A 17,730-nucleotide genomic window follows, 5' to 3' on the forward strand; every position below is an offset into this window, starting at 1 on the left:
GTCACACCGTCTTCCTTCCCTTGCAGGAGTGCTCAGCCACCCCCATGTTTGAAAGGAAAGACAACAAGGAGACGGCGCTCCTGGACCTGGACGGGAGGGCAAACAACGTGAGCAAGTGCTACGCTGCCATTCGGGCAGCAGGCGACAGGATCGAGGCCGTGGTGAAGGTGAGGCACATCCCGCGTGGAGCGCTGCGCACCCTGACGCCGGCGTCTTCCCACGTTTTGTGACTGAGAGTTGGGCGCAAATTTGGGTGCAACCCTCTGGTCTCTGCTGAGTCAAAACTCCTGGAGAGACCGTGAAATACTGCATGCAGAAATTCGCTGCCTCCTCACGGGAAGGGCTTCGGCCACAGCTTCTGGTGTTGTATAGTGGAGAGAAGGATCTGAAGAGCAGCCTCACGAGACAAAGCTGTCATCGGTCCCGAGAGAGGGCTCACTTCCAGGGTGTTGGGAACCGGTACATTTGCTGGGAATTTATCAGCAAACATTAGGTTGGTTTTCCTTGGCTTGCAGGAGAATGCAGACCTGTTTAAGGCCGATACATCATCGCAGATATGGCAGAACTACGTAGAATATATACACAAAATAGTGTTGGATGGATTCAACAGACTTACTTACAGATCCCTAGAGCTGCTGCTCACCAACATGGTCCCTGATGTACGTCCAGGTTTGCCCTGCTGCTCCACACCCGTGCTCTGCGTGTGCTCGGGATGCACCCCTGCGTGCCTTTCCTTTCTGGGGTGTTCTGTTTGGTGGTAAACGCGCCCACCTCAGGGCTCCCTGGGGGAAATCCTGGGGCCAGGGGTGGGATGGGAACGGGGACAGCGGCCACGCAGGGTGCTGACCTCTTTCAGGACAACGTGGCCCCGTTGTTCGAGGTGCACATGGATCTGTGTGACAGCAGAGTGGGGTACCGTCCGTCCCTGGAGATATTAGATGACAACAGCTTCTTGGAGCTGGTGGAAAACCTTCTCAGCGACATCTACGGAGCCGCAGAGTGCATGCCCCTCCTGCTGGAGGGGAAACTGAGCTACAAGGTGGGTACCTGGCAGGTGAGCAAGGATGCTGCGGTGTCCCCCGGCCGGTCCCCAGGAGCTCTGCCCGTCCCTGCAGACTGAGCTGGAGGAGCATGGGGAGCTCAGCAGGATGCGGGAGGAGGTGGTGTCGCTGGTGGTCAACGCCATGAAGGAAGGCGAGGAGTACAGTGCCAGCTTTGAGGAGCACGCCCAGCTGTGGCTGGAGGACCCCGAGGAGTTCCTGCAGCGCTTCCTCACCTCTCGCCGTGCCCCCAGCCCTGGGGAGCCAGAGGAGCCCCCTCCCCGCGGGCCCCCGCCCCTGCAGCTCTTCAAGCAGGAGGTACCGGGGGGTTCTCCAGGGGGCTCGCAGTGCCCATGGAGGTTCTGGGTGCCCGGGGACCACCAGCCATGGGCTGCAACCATCTCTCATCCCCAGATTGACTCATATGAGGCGCTGTGCGAGGAGGTGTCGGGGTTCGCCAACACCTGCGTGTTCGGGGGGTGGCTGCAGAGCGACTGCCGCCCCTTCAAGCAGGCGCTGCTGAGCGCCATCAGGAGACGTGAGCGGGTGCTCAAGCAGTACCTCACCAACCTCGTCACAACCAGGTAGGGCACGGGGTGCTCCTGAGCACCCAGGGGCAGGGCTGGCCCCGCAGGGATGGAGTTAGCAGGGATGTGTGCTGCAGAGCGAGCCCCGCCAAGCTCCCCTGCCTTCTGCACAGCCTGCAGGAGCTCGAAGGCTTCATCAAAGAAGCCACTGCTGGCTTGACTAAGCCTGTGGAAGAGGGAGACTACGATGGGCTGGTGGAGGTGATGGGGCACTTGATGAGGGTAAAAGACAGGCAGGCCACCACCGACGGCATGTTCGAGCCCCTGAAGGAGACGATTGCGCTGCTCAGCACCTACGGAGAGGAGATGCCCGAGGAGATCCACCTGCAGCTCCAGGTGAGTTGCTCGAGGTGTCAGGGCTGGGCAGGGGCTCCCCGGGGCCGGGCTGTGACACGGCGTTCGCTGCAGGAGCTCCCTGAGCACTGGGACAACACCAAGAAGCTCTCCTTCCGCGTGAAGCAGAACGTGGCACCCCTGCAGACAAACGAGGTCAACATCATCCGCAGGAAATGCCAGCAATTCGAGGTGCCCACACGGGTCTGGGAAAGGGGTGGGGGTGAGCCTGCAGCTGCTCGGGAACACCCCTGTTCTCTCCCTGGGCCACCAGCCCCACGGCTCCAGCTCCCCCAAGACGCTGTGTCCCCCACAGGTCCAGCAGCAGGCCTTCAGGGAGAAGTTCCGGGAAAAAGCCCCCTTTTTGTACACTGATCCAGACCCCTACAAATCCCTGAACAAGGTAGGGAAGGCGAGGATGTCGGGGCAGGGGCTGGGCCCTTTGGAGGGTGATGCCTGCCCGTGCCACGCTGCTCAGCCCTGCAGCAGGTTCTGTCCCCGCCGCACCGCAGCGAGTGCCGCAGGATGGTGCTGCCCCCAGGAAGGACACACGTCCCCAGGGCAGGACACGCGGCCTCCGGCTGAGCCCTTTTCTTCCTCTCCACTAGCAACAGAAAAGCATCGCCGCCATGGAGAGCGAGCTGGCTGCCCTGTCCAAGTCAGCCGGGCTGTTTGAAGTGGCAGTGCCGGAGTACAAACAGCTCAAAGCTTGCCACAGGGAAGTGCGCTTGCTGAAGCAGCTCTGGGACATGATCGTCCTGGTACGTGCTGCTGTCTGCGAGCTGGAGGAGCAGGGGCACGGGGACGGGCAAAGCAAGCTCCGTGTGCGTGCCAGGCTGGTCCCATTGCAGGGCTGAGCCGCCCTGCAGCCACCGACGGCCTCGCACTCCGGGGAGCACTGGAGGGGTGGGGTGGGCACAGGGCAGTTTTTCAGCCAGTGCATTTCTGCTTGTACAGGGGGTGTGCTGGTGCTGGCAGCACGGCTCTTTGCCCCGGGCAGGGCTGCTCCTGCTGAGCACGTGTCCTGTAACGGGGTGTTCCCAACCTCAGGTTAACACCAGCATTGATGACTGGAAGACCACCAAGTGGAAGGATATCAACGTTGAGCAGATGGATATTGACTGCAAGAAGTTCTCTAAAGACATTCGGAGCCTGGATAAGGAGATGAGAAGCTGGGACGCGTTCACAGGGCTGGACAGCAGCATGAAGAACATGATCACATCCCTGCGCGCCGTGAACGAGCTGCAGAACCCGGCCATCAGGGACCGGCACTGGCACGAGCTGATGCAGGCGACCAAGGTGTGCCCCAGGGGGTCCCCAGCTCTGCACCCCCAGGAGAAGCATGCAGGCTGCATCAGGGGTGGCTGTGCACAAATGTTTGTGCAGGCTTTTTAAACGTTTGTTAAGGAGCTGCTCTGGGGAGCCTGCAGGGGGGTGTCGGTGCCCAACGGTGCCAGTTCTGCTGCAGGTGAACTTCACCATGTCTGAGGACACAACCCTCGCGGATCTGCTGCAGCTGAACCTGCACAAGTTCGAGGATGAGGTTCGTGGCATCGTGGACAAAGCTGTGAAAGAATCAGGGATGGAAAAGGTACGGTAATCACGGCTCAGTTCGTTCCCAGTTTGCTGAGAGCCCCGTGCTCGAGCGCGGCTCTGCAGCTGGGGGCACTTGTGCTCCTGCTGCCAAGGGCTGGAGCCCACGCACAGCGTGGCCCCGGCAGCTCGTGCTCTGGAGGAGGTTTTTGTGTGGCTGCCCTGCCTTCCCGCGGGGCCCCTGCCAGGGTTTGCCCTCGGTGCGCGGAGCTCGGCTCATTCTCACACTTGCTCTAAAGGTGCTGAGCACCCTGAACACCACCTGGGCCACGATGCAGTTCGAACACGAGCCCCACCCCAGGACCGGCGTCATGCTTCTCAAGTCAGACGAGACGCTCATCGAGACGCTGGAGGACAACCAAGTGCAGCTGCAGAACCTGATGACGTCCAAGTACCTCGCCTTCTTCCTTCAGGAGGTGTCGGGCTGGCAGCAGAAGCTGTCGACCACCGACTCCGTTATCAGCATCTGGTTCGAGGTGCAGCGGACGTGGTGTCACCTGGAGAGCATCTTCATTGGCTCTGAAGACATCCGCAGCCAGCTGCCAGAGGACTCCAAGCAGTTCGATTCTATCGATCAGGATTTCAAAGTGAGGATCCCAGCCCTTCCTGCGCCCCCGTGAGCTTGTCACTGGTTCAGGTATGACTGAATCCTTTTTTGTCTCACAGGAATTAATGGCCGATGCGGTAAAAACTCCCAACGTGATTGAAGCTACCAACAAACCTGGGCTCTACAACAAGCTAGAAGCACTGCAGAAAAGGTGGGGTTTGAGTCACCCTGATGAAGCATCGTGGAGAAGCCTCCACCGACCAGTCTAAGCCCAAAGAGGCGTTTAATTTCTCCAGCAGTCAGTGACGTCAACTTCAACATAACAATAACTTTGCAGAGATTATAAAACAGTACATTTTTAACTGTATTTTTTTCTCTTCCTGGTTTCCTGTTAGACTGGCCATCTGTGAGAAGGCTTTGGCTGAGTACCTCGAGACAAAGCGCCTGGCCTTCCCTAGATTCTACTTCGTTTCCTCTGCAGACCTGCTTGACATTTTGTCTAACGGAAACGAGCCCGTTGAGGTACGGGTTGAATGCAAAGCCTGGAGACAAGTCCGGCACCTCTGACGTGCTGACTTCTTGCAGCAGTTTTAAAATACTCTAAAAGACAAAACAGCATCCCTGGTATGCCGCTTCTCAGGGCTGCAGCACCCTGGGCAGTACAGGAGTGAACCAAAGCTGTAAAATAGCTCTCTGCACTGGTCAGGTACAGCCGAGTCCTTTTTCATGACTCTGCTGTCGTGCCTCTGTCTGTAGGTGTCCCGTCACCTGTCGAAGCTGTTTGACAGTCTTGCTAAACTGAAGTTCAAGATGAGCCCTGACAAGAAGCCCCTGAAGGCTGCCCTGGGGATGTTCAGCAAGGAAGAGGAGTACGTGCCTCTGGACCAGGAGTGCGACTTATCTGGCCAGGTCAGCGAGGTCTCCGGCAGGTCTCTGCCTGGGGGGTGGAGTTGTGCAGGCTCAGGACCGAGACAAACCTTCTGCTTGTGCCGTAGCAGACTGGCAGCAGTTTTAAAATGCTTTCATAAAGGTTTCCATGAAAACAAACAAACAAACAAACAAACAACACAGAAATAGGACCCACGTTACAGGTATAGAACAGCTGCAGCAATGTAAGAGAACATGGAAACAAGCTGGCCTTGCAGCCCTCAGCCAGGGGGGTTCCCCTGGTGTTTGGTCCCCAGGGCCATGGGGGACGGTCCCACTCTGCACCACTCCTTGTCTGTGATGTCCCCGTGCCCCTTCTTGGAGCAGCTGGGGCACAGGACGGCGGCTCCCGTCCCCGTCTGGAGCAAGAGGCCACTTGCAGTGCCAGCTGCTGAGGAGCCACGGCCGGGCAGCTCCGTGATAGCAGCCGGCGGTGGGAACCGCACGCAGTCGGGACAGAAAAGGGCTGCTGAGGGCTCGCTCAGAGTTTGCTGCTTGCACCAGGTTGAGGTGTGGCTGAACCGCGTGCTGGCGAGCATGCGCTCCACGCTGCGGCACCTGATCCCCGAGGCCGTGGTGACCTACGAGGAGAAGCCGCGGGAGCAGTGGGTGTTCGACTACCCGGCACAGGTGGGGAGCTGCGTGGGGCCGGGGCCGAGCTGAGGGGCGCGGGGCAGCCGCCACAGGGGTGGGCGCAATGCAGGAACCGGAGCTGCTACTGCCTGTGGCACGGGTCCCCAAAACGGGACAGCAACAATCTGCTTCTGCACAGGCAGCAGATTGCAGGGCAGGGGAAGCCAGATGTTGCACATCAGTGCTGAGCTGCTGCAGCCTGGCTCCTTTAAAATTCTGGCCGAGAGTGGGAACAGGCAGTAATTTACAGGAAAATCTGGTTACCTGCCCAAGTCTGAGAGGAGGAGCACGGGGCAGCGAGGACAAGGCCTGTCCCAGGCCGTGGTGGGGAGGGCTTGTTTCCCCTTATTGCTGCATTTTGTCGCTGTGATTTATTGCAGGTTGCTCTGACATGCACCCAGATCTGGTGGACCACAGAAGTTGGCATTGCCTTTGCAAGGCTGGAGGAAGGCTATGAAAATGCAATTAAGGATTATAACAAAAAGCAGGTTTGCATCCCTGGGACCTTGTCCTGCAGCCCCTCCCGGCTCTCAGCAGGCTGAGGTGTCTCAGACGGGTAGGGAAGTACAACGCCGTTTTCTGCTTATCATTTCTTTCCTCCCTCAGATCACTCAGCTGAATGCACTGATTTCACTACTCATTGGAAACCTGACTGCAGGAGACAGAATGAAGATCATGACAATCTGTACCATAGACGTGCACGCCAGGGACGTGGTGGCCAAAATGATCGTCGCGAAGGTAGAAGTTACACGATGGTGTTTTCACTGCTTGTTTTCTTGGCACTTCTGAGCAAAGTTTTTCTTCTTATTCTTTTATTTTCTGATACTTTCAAAGTATCCAAAGTGTGAGAAAGCACAAAGAAGGTAAAAAGGTGCAGAGTTTGGGGTACCTGGGAGCAGGGGTGGCAGCACAGCAGGGCTCACACTGGGCTGGGTCTGAGCCGTGCCAGGAGCACGAAGCTCTGGGGGTGGCAGGGTCCCGGCCACGCGGCTGCTGCCTGGGACCTGCTGGTGGCACAGGCACAGGCAGGGACCCTGAGCAGTGACCCTGAGCCCCGGTGGAGTCACTGCAGGCATTCCTTACCCAAAGCCACTGTGGTTCTGTGCTGAGACCCAGTTTGAGACACTGCCTCGGGGAAGGGAGTGCTGAAGGCAGGCCAAGGAGCAGCTCTCCTGCTTCCCGCAGCGCTGGGGGGTGCAGAGAGCCCGGGTCCCCGGGGCGGGTGGGCTGTGGGCTCACGCTCCCCATCAGGAGGTGGTGGATGCCCCGCAGGTGGAGAGCGCGCAGGCGTTCACCTGGCAGTCCCAGCTGCGGCACCGCTGGGACGAGGGCAAGATGCACTGCTACGCCAACATCTGCGACGCGCAGCTGCAGTACTCCTACGAGTACCTGGGGAACACCCCGCGGCTGGTCATCACCCCGCTGACCGACCGGTAGGGCTCGGCTCCCCGCGCCCCGTGGGCTCAGCTCCGCAGGGGGCAGCGGCAGCGCTGAGCCCGCCTGGCCTCGCCCCAGGTGCTACATCACCCTGACGCAGTCCCTGCACCTCTACATGGGGGGGGCCCCCGCCGGCCCCGCGGGCACCGGGAAAACGGAGACCACCAAGGACCTGGGCCGGGCGGTGGGCACGATGGTCTACGTCTTCAACTGCTCCGAGCAGATGGACTACAAGGTAGGGCCGCGGGGAGCAGGCGGTGGTGCCAGGCAGGTGAGAGCCGTCCTCCAGGACGAGGGGAGACTTTCGGGAGGCACCCCTGCAGCATGCCCCCCGCCTCCAGCTGCAGCGCCCCGCACTGATGCCTGAAGCCAGGCTGGGCTCTTGGTCTCCTCTCCCCCGGCTCAGCTGCCAGCGAGGGATGTGGGTCCAGGCAGCTGCTGCCGGGCTGTCCCGGGGGAGCTGGGGGCAGCTGTGACGCTGCGAGCCATTTCCCGAGGGAGCAGCACGAAGCACAAGAGCCGAGCGGCTCCCAACAATTGAGCTTCGTAACAAATCCCCAAGCTGAAGTCTTCTTGGGGAGGCTCCGTGTCTCTGAAGCCTCTTTCCTTTGCTTTGATCTCCAGTCCTGTGGCAATATCTACAAAGGGCTGGCTCAGACCGGAGCCTGGGGCTGTTTCGATGAATTCAATCGCATCGCGGTGGAGGTTCTGTCGGTGATTGCTGTGCAGGTAGGTGCCCTCCTTACAAAGCCACACTGCAGTGCCTCCCAGTATGGGATGAGTCCATCGGACTCTCTAGTCTGAATTCCCAGCCCATGCACCGAGCTTGCCTCAGATTAAACCTGGCTTTCAGAGGGACCCTTTGCAGCCACTGTCTGCGCCGTGTCGCGGTGGGGAGCGTGGTGACGCGGGGTCACTGGGCACGGTTACGAGCAGCCAGCCCCAGCGAGCACTGGCAGCAGGGACCCGCGGGGCTGTCCGCACTAACACGTCTGCTCGCCTGCCCAGGTGAAATGCGTTCAAGATGCGATTCGTGCCAAAAAGAAAACATTCAATTTTCTTGGAGAGACGATAGCGCTGGTCCCGTCGGTCGGACTGTTCATCACGATGAACCCTGGCTACGCAGGGCGGACAGAACTGCCTGAGAACTTAAAAGCTCTGTTCAGGTACCTGCGGGCAGATGAGGCACCGTTAACCAGCAACCTCCACAGCGTTTGCCTGTGTTGTAGCACATCGATAATATGGACAAAGCCTTTACTAGAGCAAGTGAGGACACCCGTGTGTCCTGAGCCCTGGTGTGAGACCTTGGCTCCCTGTGGCTGGGGGCAGTCAGAGGCTGTGGGGTTTGGCTGCTCAGCACGCAGGGGAGGCTCGGGGCTGCTCATTGCCACCGTCAGCTAAGCAGCAGGGTGCAGAGAGGACAGAGCCAGGCCCTTGGAGGCGCGGGGGCTTGTGGCTGCGTGCACAGCTCTGCTGACCCTGTGCTGCTCCCCTCCAGACCCTGCGCCATGGTTGTCCCAGACTTTGAGCTTATCTGCGAAATCATGCTGGTTGCAGAAGGTTTTATGGACGCCAAGCTTCTAGCAAGAAAGTTCATTACTTTGTACACACTCTGCAAAGAGCTGCTGTCTAAGCAGGTAATTTAACCATATCCATGGTTCTTTAAGTGAAAGAGTTAATCCAAATTTCAACCCTGAGAGACAGTTTAAAAGTTTCTCAGCTGGCAGTGATGTGCTGGCTTGTGCTCTGTGAAGTTCATGTCTATGGCTGGACGAGTTCCACTCCACGCTAGTGTGTCATATGGCATATTTCTGCCTTATGGAAGAAATCAAGAGGTTCAAAAATAGAATAGAGCGTAGCCCATTGAGGCACGAGCATCCAGATGTTCTGCAACCCAGCAGAAGTGATTTACAAGCTGGATGTGTGACAGACTGCCATTTGTTCCTCGGCTGACTGGGGCTGGCCGTGCAAACAAGCTCACTTCAGGGCAGCCGGACGGGCACCGTGTAGATGACCTGGGCGTGGGGCGAAATGAAAATGAAATCCTCACATTTTGCCACCCGCCCGGCAGGACCACTACGACTGGGGCCTGCGGGCTATCAAGTCCGTGCTGGTGGTAGCGGGCTCCTTGAAGAGGGGGGACCCCGGCCGCGCTGAGGACCAGGTTCTGATGAGAGCTTTGCGAGACTTCAACATCCCCAAGATCGTAACGGATGACCTGCCCGTGTTCATGGGGCTGATTGGAGACCTGTTCCCTGCTCTGGACGTCCCCAGGAAGAGGGATCTGAACTTTGAGAAGGTTTGGGCACAGGCACAGCCGGGAGGGTGGGAGAGGTGGAGGCGTGCGTGGGGCTGGGGCATGAGCCCGGCCCTGGCACCGCTGGGCGCTGGCAGCTCCCTGGGGTCTTGCTGGGGCTGATCCAGCTCCGCGTGGTCAGCGCCTGCTCTCCCCCCCAGATCATTAAGCAGTCCGTGCTGGAGCTGAAGCTGCAGGCGGAGGAGAGCTTCGTGCTGAAGGTGGTGCAGCTGGAGGAGCTGCTGCAAGTGAGGCACTCCGTCTTCGTCATCGGCAACGCCGGCTGCGGCAAGTCCCAGGTAGTGGCCACGCGCATCCCTGAGGTCTGCAGCAGCCCCGACTGTGGCTGCCCAGGCCTGGGCACGCTGCAGCAGACAGCAGCGAGGAGAAGGAGGTCCAGGGTTGCAGACATCCTTGCAGGAGCAGCCGTCACCGCTGCACAAGTCCCCTCTCCTGCAGGTGCTGAGGTCGCTCAACAAGACTTACCGCAACATGAAGCAGAAGCCAGTCACTGTGGACCTCGACCCAAAAGCTGTGACCTGCGATGAGCTGTTTGGGATTATTCATCCAGCTACACGCGAGTGGAAGGACGGTGAGACACCAAGGCTGGCACGGGCAGTCCCAGGGTGGCGCCTGGCTCGTACAGCCAGCAAGTGAGCGGTGGGTGCACAAGCAAACACCCTCTGGGATGCATCTCTGAGAACACTTCTCTGTGAGCGGTGACAGCAGCAGGAAGGCCTCTCCTTGGGGCTCTTTGCTGGAGCAATGGGGAGAGGAGGGAGGGTGGCGTGCGCAGGGGAGGCACCACTGCAGCGCATCCCTCCCAGCAAGCACACTGCAATGACCCACACGTCTCTTTGTGGGCAGGCCTGTTCTCTTCAACGATGCGTGACCTGGCCAACATCACGCATAAGGGGCCCAAGTGGATCATCCTCGATGGAGATATCGACCCCATGTGGATCGAGTCCCTGAACACAGTCATGGATGACAATAAGGTTGGTGCCATCGCACCTGGGGAGCTTTGCTTGTGAAGTCAGCTTGCATTCATGCCTGCTCCCCAAAATTGGAGCTGCCCCCCCCTCATGATGGGCCACTTCCCTCAGGTTCTCACCTTGGCCAGCAATGAGCGCATCCCCCTCAACCCCACCATGCGGCTGCTCTTTGAGATCAGCCACCTGCGGACCGCCACGCCGGCCACGGTGTCCCGGGCAGGAATCCTCTACATCAACCCCGCGGACCTGGGCTGGAACCCGTGAGCACGGGGATGGGATGGGGGCAAGGGCAGGGATGGGGTGGGGATGGGGGCAAGGACAGGGATGGGACGGGTGGGCACCAGACCCTGCACTCGCCTGCAGCCTTGCCCATCCCTTTCACAGCGTTGTGACCAGCTGGATCGAGAAGAGGACCGTGCAGTCCGAGAAGGCCAATCTGACGATCCTGTTCGACAAGTACCTGCCCGTGTGTCTCGAAAAGCTCAAGTTTGGGTTCAAGAAGATCACCCCCATCCCCGAGATCACGGTGATACAGATGATCCTGTACCTGCTGGAGTGCCTCCTGACGCCACAGAACACCCCGCCGGATTCACCCCGGGAGCTGTACGAGCTCTACTTTGTTTTCGCCTGCACCTGGGCCTTCGGCGGGGCCATGTTCCAGGACCAGGTACGGTCCCGCTGCGCCCACCGGCGAGAGCCTCGTGCCTGCTTCCTCCCGCGGCCACGTCCCTGCGGGAAGGAAGAAGCTGCGGTGGCCACTTTCGGAGCTTTTCTCTGTTTGGTTCCTTCCAGCTCGTGGATTACCGTGTGGAGTTCAGCAAGTGGTGGGTGAACGAGTTCAAAACCATCAAGTTTCCTTCTCAGGGGACAATTTTTGACTATTACATTGATTCGGAAACAAAGAAATTCATGCCATGGACTGAAAAAGTGCCAACGTTCAGACTCGATCCTGAAGTCCCTCTGCAGGTAATTCCCACAAACTGTCTGCATTTGCATCCTTGATTTGTTTATTACCCCGTGGTGTTTCCCCCAAGCAACCGTGGGCCAGAGCACGCGTCTGCAGCAGCGCAGGTACCTGGGCTGCCCCTGCCGTGGCGCGCTGTGCAGGACGGCATCAGGCACACCCCGGGGCTCGCTGCGCTTTGCTTTATTCCATGGAAACCTCAGTAGAGCTGCAAGTTGTAACGCTGCTTCTTCAATTTCACTCTAACATGTGGCTTTGTAGATTTTCATGAAATAATTATAAATATTACCTGAATGCAAAATGCACTTTAAAAAATTATTTGCATATATCTTTTGAAATGCTGTGATGAGGGAGGGATGGTTGCATCAAAGATGTCAGGGAAAAGGGAAATGTTACGGCCGAACTGGGCAGGGACATGGGCAGGTTTCAGCTGTGCTGTGTTGTTTTGTTTTGATGGCATGTTTTTCCGACAGCTCCTATTCTGGGTCAGAAAGTTTTTACAGTAACCAAGCACCTGAGACCTTTTGCTGTAGAGAGGGACCAGATTAGTACGGCAGGACGGAATCTTTGGTTAGAGCAGCTGGTAGTGCCGGGAGAACGGGACAGTGGGTCGGAGGGAAGATCTGCAGGCAGGCTCAGAGCTCAGCAGAGAGGGGTGAGCTCTGCAGGACCAAGAGCTTCTTTTTCCCAGGCCTCCATGGTGCACACGACAGAGACCATTCGCATTCGGTACTTCATGGACATGCTGATGGAGAAGCAGTGGCCGGTGATGCTGGTGGGGAACGCAGGGACAGGGAAATCGGTGCTAATGTGGGACAAGCTGGAGGCGCTCAGCACAGACGAGTACCTCGTGCAGTCCGTGCCCTTTAACTTCTACACCACCTCGGCCATGCTGCAGGGTAAGAGCTGGCCACAGCCAGCCCTGTGCTGGGGGCACCCTGCAGCACTGCCCCACCACAAACCCTCTCCTCCCTCTGCAGCCATCCTGGAGAAGCCCCTGGAGAAAAAATCGGGGAGGAACTATGGTCCGCCGGGGACCAAGAGGCTCATCTACTTCATCGACGACATGAACATGCCCGAGGTAGACAAGTACGGCACCGTGGCACCGCACACGCTCATCCGGCAGCACATGGACCACGGGCACTGGTAGGTGGCCGGCTGGTGGCACGGCCGCTGCAGCTCGGAGATGCTCGGCACAGAGGCGTGTGCCGTGGCATGGCCGTCAGGCCGATCCCTCCCGTCCTGGTGGAGGATCTGCAGCCGTGTCCCTGCTCACGCTGCCTCTGGTGTCACACAGCCAGCAGAGCCCCGCAGCCCCTGCTCAGCAGCTGCTGGGAAGGCTTTGGCAGAGGAATTAGGAAAACTGGCAGCTATCCCAAACCCCGCAGACCCATCCAAAGCAAATAACCCCTGGCTGGGACCCCCCGTGTGGCACGTAGGGTTTGCTGGGAAGCGAGGAGGGGGTGACAAGTGCCAACTGCTGCAGGGTGTGTGTGGGGCCAGGGCTGGCCTTGGGGCATGGGGAGGTCTTGGCACAGAGCACTGCCAAGAGTGCTGCCAGGCTTCACCGAGCACTGGGGAAGCGGGCACCCCTAGCAGAGTGCAGAGGGGCTGGTGGGGCTGGAGGAATGTGCCCCAGGGGAAACATCACCTTGACGGCCCTGGCACAGGTACGACAGGAACAAACTGACCCTGAAGGACATCCACAACTGCCAGTACGTGGCCTGCATGAACCCCACCGCGGGGTCCTTTACCATCGACTCCAGGCTGCAGGTACGCAGGGCTCGCAGTGCTGGGGTCCCAGCCCGGGGCCGGAGCCCAGGTGGGGTTGGAGAGCCCCGCGGTGCTGGCTGGCTCCGTTGGCCCCTGCAGGGCAATGCTCCCACCTGAGTCTCTGCTTCCTGCTGCAGCGACACTTCTGCGTCTTCGCCGTGAGCTTCCCCGGCCACGAAGCACTGCTGACCATTTACAGCGCCATCCTCACGCAGCACCTGGCCCTGCAGAAGGTGCCGGTGGCGGTGCAGAGGCTGCAGGCCCAGCTGGTGGCGGCAGCACTGGGTGAGCCCCTGCCTCCTCGGGTGGGGAGGGCAGCGCGCGGCAGCCCCTGCATCGTGTGTCCTGTGCCAGGGTCCCGGCAGCAGAGCGTGGGCAGCACCTGCAGTGAAAGCCTGGCCTCCCCCCGTCTCCAGTTTACGTTCCGAATGCAGCACTGGGTCCTAGGAGTTGTGCTGCTGAAGTCTCGGGGATCACGGGGTGGGGGTAGCACGGAGCGAGGTGCAGCCACCCGATGGTCCTGGGGTGCTGCCCGCCTGCTCACCCTGTGTCCTGCCCACACACAGCCCTGCACCAGCGGGTCACCTCCACCTTCCTGCCCACGGCCATCAAGTTCCACTACCTCTTCAACCTTCGGGACCTCTCCAACATATTCCAGGTACCGGTGGGGCTGTTCCCTTTAAAACACACTTAGTCCACGCTTTCCTTAACTGTGTGTCCTTGTAAGTACCCCGACCTTTTCCCAAAGCCAACTTCTTAACTCAGCTCTGAGTAGCAGCAAAATAAACCTTGAGGACTTGTGTGTTTGCCAGGGCTTGCTGTTCTCCACCCCCGAATGCCTGAAGAGCCCCATTGACCTGGTGCGGCTCTGGCTCCACGAAGCCGAGCGGGTCTATGGAGACAAGCTCATTGACGAAAAGGATCAAAAAACCTTTGGAAAAATGCTAACCGACACCTGTAAAAAATTCTTTGATGTAAGTTGTGCCGGAAAACAAGGGAGGGCCCCAGCCCAACAGGAGCGCGTGGCCGTGCCAGGAGCGCTGCGTGGGGGCAGGCGGCGTCCCTGTGCCTTGTGCCCAGCACTGCCCCTGCCTCTCCCAGGACCTTAGCGAGGAGCTGGTGTTCACCAAGCCCAACATCTACTGCCACTTCGCCCAGGGCATCGGGGAGCCCAAGTACCTGCCGGTGCCAAGCTGGCCGTCGCTGAACAAGCTGCTGGGAGATGCCTTAGACAACTACAACGAGGTCAACGCCGTGATGAATTTGGTGAGCGCCCTGCCGCGGGACGCCTGCGCCGAGGCAGCGTGTGGGCACCGCTGTGACACTGCTCTCAGTCAGCTCTGTGCGATTAGGGGCGTTCACAGCATTTGGTGCTGTGATTCAGAATATTAATCCTTCACCTGTGTTTTCTTTAGGTGCTCTTTGAAGACGCGGTGTCTCATATTTGCAGAATTAGTCGGATCTTAGAGTCTCCCCGAGGGAATGCTCTGCTGGTGGGAGTAGGAGGCAGCGGGAAGCAAAGCCTTTCGCGGCTAGCAGCTTACATTAGCTCTCTAGATGTGTTTCAGATGACGCTGAGGAAGGGATACGGCATCCCAGACCTTAAGGTGAGTGTGGCTTTCCTCCCACACCTCCTTGGGCGGTGCAGCCCGCTGGCAGGGACAGAGGTTGCAAACGCCCTGCAGCGAGCCCTGTGTCTGAGGTGGGCACACGCGGGCACCCTGCTCTGCCCTGTGCATGTCTGCACTGCACAAAGGTGTCTGCTGAACACCCTCGGGACCTGCTCCCCACAGCATTCCCCATCCATAGGGCGGGTGCACTGTGGGCAGCTCCATCTGAGCACACAGCATCGGGGCACCCTGCACCTTCCCGAACACAGCCCCTGCATCTCCAAGGGGTGCCAGGCTGGTCGCAGGGCACCTGGTGTGGTGCTGCCCCTGCACCACACCGGGCACCGTGCCTGGTTCTGCTCCGGAATGGCCGCGGGTCTGACGGCTCCTCTCCCCTGCCCAGCTGGACCTCGCCTCCCAGTACATCAAGGCAGCCGTGAAGAACATCCCCACCGTGTTCCTGATGACGGACTCCCAAGTTGCCGAGGAATCGTTCTTGGTCCTAATCAATGACTTCTTGGCATCCGGGGAGGTGCCGGGGCTTTTTCAGGATGATGAACTGGAAAACATTATCAGTGCCATGAGGCCGCAAGTGAAGTTTCTCGGATTGCAAGACTCAAGGGAAAACTGCTGGAAATTATTTATAGAAAAAGTCAGGCGTCAGTTAAAGGTAGGTGTGCCCCCACAAAGGGTGTTTTGCAAGTGCTCTGACGTGCTTAATCCAAAATCTGTTTGCAAACATGACACAGAATACTGCGGTTTCATTATGCTGTAATGAGTCCGAGTGAAAGACATTTTCAAAGCATCCTCAGCCAACTGCAAGCCCCGCGGCCCCAGGGGCGCAGCTGCTGACGCCCACGTCCTTACCTCTCAGGCACAGGGGTGCGAGCGGCACTCACAGGGAGGCCAGCACCAGCACCAGCGCTGGCCCAGCCCCTGCTGAGCAGAGCAGGGCACGCAGCTGCACAGCAGCCCTGGGAGCAGGGAAGGACTTTAATGGGTGGGAGGCAAAACCTCAGCGTTCACCAGCGCCGCGTGCAGCAGTGGGGAGCAGGCAGCGCTGTGCCAGCAGCCGCCCCACTCAGCAGCACCACCTGCCCAGGTGATCCTGTGCTTCTCCCCCGTGGGCTCCACGCTGCGGGTGCGGGCGAGGAGGTTCCCTGCCGTGGTCAACTGCACAGCCATCGACTGGTTCCACGAGTGGCCCGAGGATGCCCTGGTGTCCGTCAGCAGCAGGTTCCTGGAGGAAACGGGGGACATCGAGGTGAGCGCCGCAGGGGCCCCGGGTCAGGGCACAGCGCACCGCGAGGGGAGCAGCAGCTGCATTCTGCTCCCTGCTCCCTGCTCGTGGGACCCCAGGGATGGGAGCGGGGACGAGCTCCCAGCTGGTGCTGGTGTCAGAGGCTGCAGCCTCACGCAGTGCACATGGGATGAAACTGTCATCCTTAAAAAGACACCACAAATGACAGCCAGGACCAGCTTTCCTGCAGTGCAGCACAGGCTAACCTGGGTGGTGGGAGTCTGGGGAAAACCAAAGCAGGGCTTGAGAACGAATGTTCATGTTGTGACCACCTGCATTTTTCAGCCGTGCGCTGTGCTGCTCTCATGAAGCAGCACCCTGACTGCTGGCTTCTGCCACTAAATGTGTTGCTAACATTGCATGAACACTTGGATCACCCCTCGTGTGTGTGCTGCAGCAGTGCCACAGGGCGGCTCACTGTGTTGTTCTGATGCAGCCCGAGGTCAAGGTGTCCATCAGCCAGTTCATGTCCTACGTCCACACAAGCGTCAAGGAGATGTCCCAGATCTACCTGGCCACAGAGAGGCGCTACAATTACACCACGCCAAAGACCTTCCTGGAGCAGATAAAGCTCTACCAAAACCTGCTCTCTAAAAAGAGGAGTGAGCTCATTGCCAAGATCGAGCGGCTGGAGAACGGCTTGACGAAGCTGCAGAGCACGGCGTCCCAGGTGCCTGCCCCCCTCCTGGGGTGGGATGGGGGGAGCGAGCTGGGCAGCCAGAGCCGGGCTCTCAGAGCTTGCCCCACACAGGGTGGTCACAGTGGCCGGGGATCCGAGCCATGCCAAGCTGCTGCTGCGAGGCCAGCAGGGCTTGGTAGGCATCCCACCCCCTTCCATCCTCCCCCATCCAGGTGGATGACCTGAAAGCCACACTGGCGATCCAGGAGGCAGAACTGAAGCAGAAGAATGAGGACGCAGATAAACTGATCCACGTGGTGGGCGTTGAAACAGAGAAGGTCAGCAAGGAGAAAGCCATCGCTGATGAGGAGGAGCTGAAGGTCCAGGCCATCAACACGGTACGAGGCTGGGGCAGCACGAGCTCTGTCAGCACCGTGGTGCTGTGGCCGTAGCCAGCACCGGGCACGGCTGCTCACCCTGTCCCATCCCCTCGCCTCCCCAGAACGTGGCTGAAAAGCAGCGAGCCTGCGAGACCGACCTGGCGAAGGCAGAGCCCGCGCTCATCGCCGCCCAGGAGGCGCTCAACACTCTCAACAAGGTGTGAGAGCCCCCCGTGGGGTGCGGCTCCCCGGGGGTGGCGGCACGGCTCTGGGGCCCCAGCCCTGCCCGGTGCCAGGCGATGCTCAGCAGCCCCTGGTCCCTCCCCAGAACAATCTGACAGAGCTGAAGTCCTTCGGGTCCCCACCACAAGCGGTGGTGAATGTCACGGCAGCCGTGATGATCCTGACAGCCCCCAACGGCAAGATACCCAAGGATAAGAGCTGGAAGGCGGCAAAGGTCATGATGGGAAAAGTGGACACCTTCCTTGATGCCTTGAAGAAGTTTGACAAGGAGCACATCCCGGAGGCGTGCCTCAAGGCGTTTCAGTGAGTGCCACCCGGGAAGGACCGGCGGGGGGCTGGGGGCAGCCAGCTCAGCTCCGAGCACCAAACCCAGACGTGGGCTCTGCCCTCCAAAACTGCGTCCGTGAGCTGCACAAAGCAGAGCGGGACAGGAGCCACCGCTGGCCTCGGCAGGGA

The 17,730-nt window shown here is 59.4% G+C and overlaps 1 protein-coding gene across 1 annotated transcript in view; it reads left to right on the top strand.

The window, feature by feature from the left end:
• Positions 1–17,730, top strand: part of DNAH17 (dynein axonemal heavy chain 17) — a gene marked incomplete at its 5' end in the record, with an annotated part of 35,192 nt that overhangs the window by 6,028 nt on the left and 11,434 nt on the right. The window contains 44 exons of the mRNA XM_084492594.1: positions 27–167; positions 516–659; positions 857–1,039; positions 1,116–1,358; positions 1,455–1,624; positions 1,741–1,963; positions 2,036–2,152; positions 2,277–2,363; positions 2,569–2,721; positions 3,011–3,259; positions 3,429–3,551; positions 3,793–4,140; positions 4,220–4,311; positions 4,496–4,622; positions 4,857–5,009; positions 5,532–5,657; positions 6,041–6,148; positions 6,267–6,398; positions 6,933–7,093; positions 7,176–7,332; positions 7,722–7,826; positions 8,106–8,263; positions 8,596–8,734; positions 9,169–9,396; positions 9,555–9,692; positions 9,853–9,985; positions 10,261–10,388; positions 10,497–10,645; positions 10,770–11,052; positions 11,178–11,351; positions 12,041–12,248; positions 12,330–12,495; positions 13,020–13,122; positions 13,260–13,407; positions 13,689–13,780; positions 13,935–14,096; positions 14,224–14,388; positions 14,538–14,729; positions 15,136–15,402; positions 15,835–15,996; positions 16,469–16,702; positions 16,885–17,049; positions 17,154–17,249; positions 17,360–17,577. Coding sequence (XP_084348720.1) covers positions 27–167; positions 516–659; positions 857–1,039; positions 1,116–1,358; positions 1,455–1,624; positions 1,741–1,963; positions 2,036–2,152; positions 2,277–2,363; positions 2,569–2,721; positions 3,011–3,259; positions 3,429–3,551; positions 3,793–4,140; positions 4,220–4,311; positions 4,496–4,622; positions 4,857–5,009; positions 5,532–5,657; positions 6,041–6,148; positions 6,267–6,398; positions 6,933–7,093; positions 7,176–7,332; positions 7,722–7,826; positions 8,106–8,263; positions 8,596–8,734; positions 9,169–9,396; positions 9,555–9,692; positions 9,853–9,985; positions 10,261–10,388; positions 10,497–10,645; positions 10,770–11,052; positions 11,178–11,351; positions 12,041–12,248; positions 12,330–12,495; positions 13,020–13,122; positions 13,260–13,407; positions 13,689–13,780; positions 13,935–14,096; positions 14,224–14,388; positions 14,538–14,729; positions 15,136–15,402; positions 15,835–15,996; positions 16,469–16,702; positions 16,885–17,049; positions 17,154–17,249; positions 17,360–17,577 — 7,250 coding nt within the window. The remainder of the gene's footprint in view (positions 1–26; positions 168–515; positions 660–856; positions 1,040–1,115; positions 1,359–1,454; positions 1,625–1,740; positions 1,964–2,035; positions 2,153–2,276; positions 2,364–2,568; positions 2,722–3,010; positions 3,260–3,428; positions 3,552–3,792; positions 4,141–4,219; positions 4,312–4,495; positions 4,623–4,856; positions 5,010–5,531; positions 5,658–6,040; positions 6,149–6,266; positions 6,399–6,932; positions 7,094–7,175; positions 7,333–7,721; positions 7,827–8,105; positions 8,264–8,595; positions 8,735–9,168; positions 9,397–9,554; positions 9,693–9,852; positions 9,986–10,260; positions 10,389–10,496; positions 10,646–10,769; positions 11,053–11,177; positions 11,352–12,040; positions 12,249–12,329; positions 12,496–13,019; positions 13,123–13,259; positions 13,408–13,688; positions 13,781–13,934; positions 14,097–14,223; positions 14,389–14,537; positions 14,730–15,135; positions 15,403–15,834; positions 15,997–16,468; positions 16,703–16,884; positions 17,050–17,153; positions 17,250–17,359; positions 17,578–17,730) is intronic.

This window comes from Aythya ferina (genome assembly GCF_964211825.1).
Source record: "Aythya ferina genome assembly, chromosome: 18".
NCBI lineage: Eukaryota > Metazoa > Chordata > Aves > Anseriformes > Anatidae > Aythya > Aythya ferina.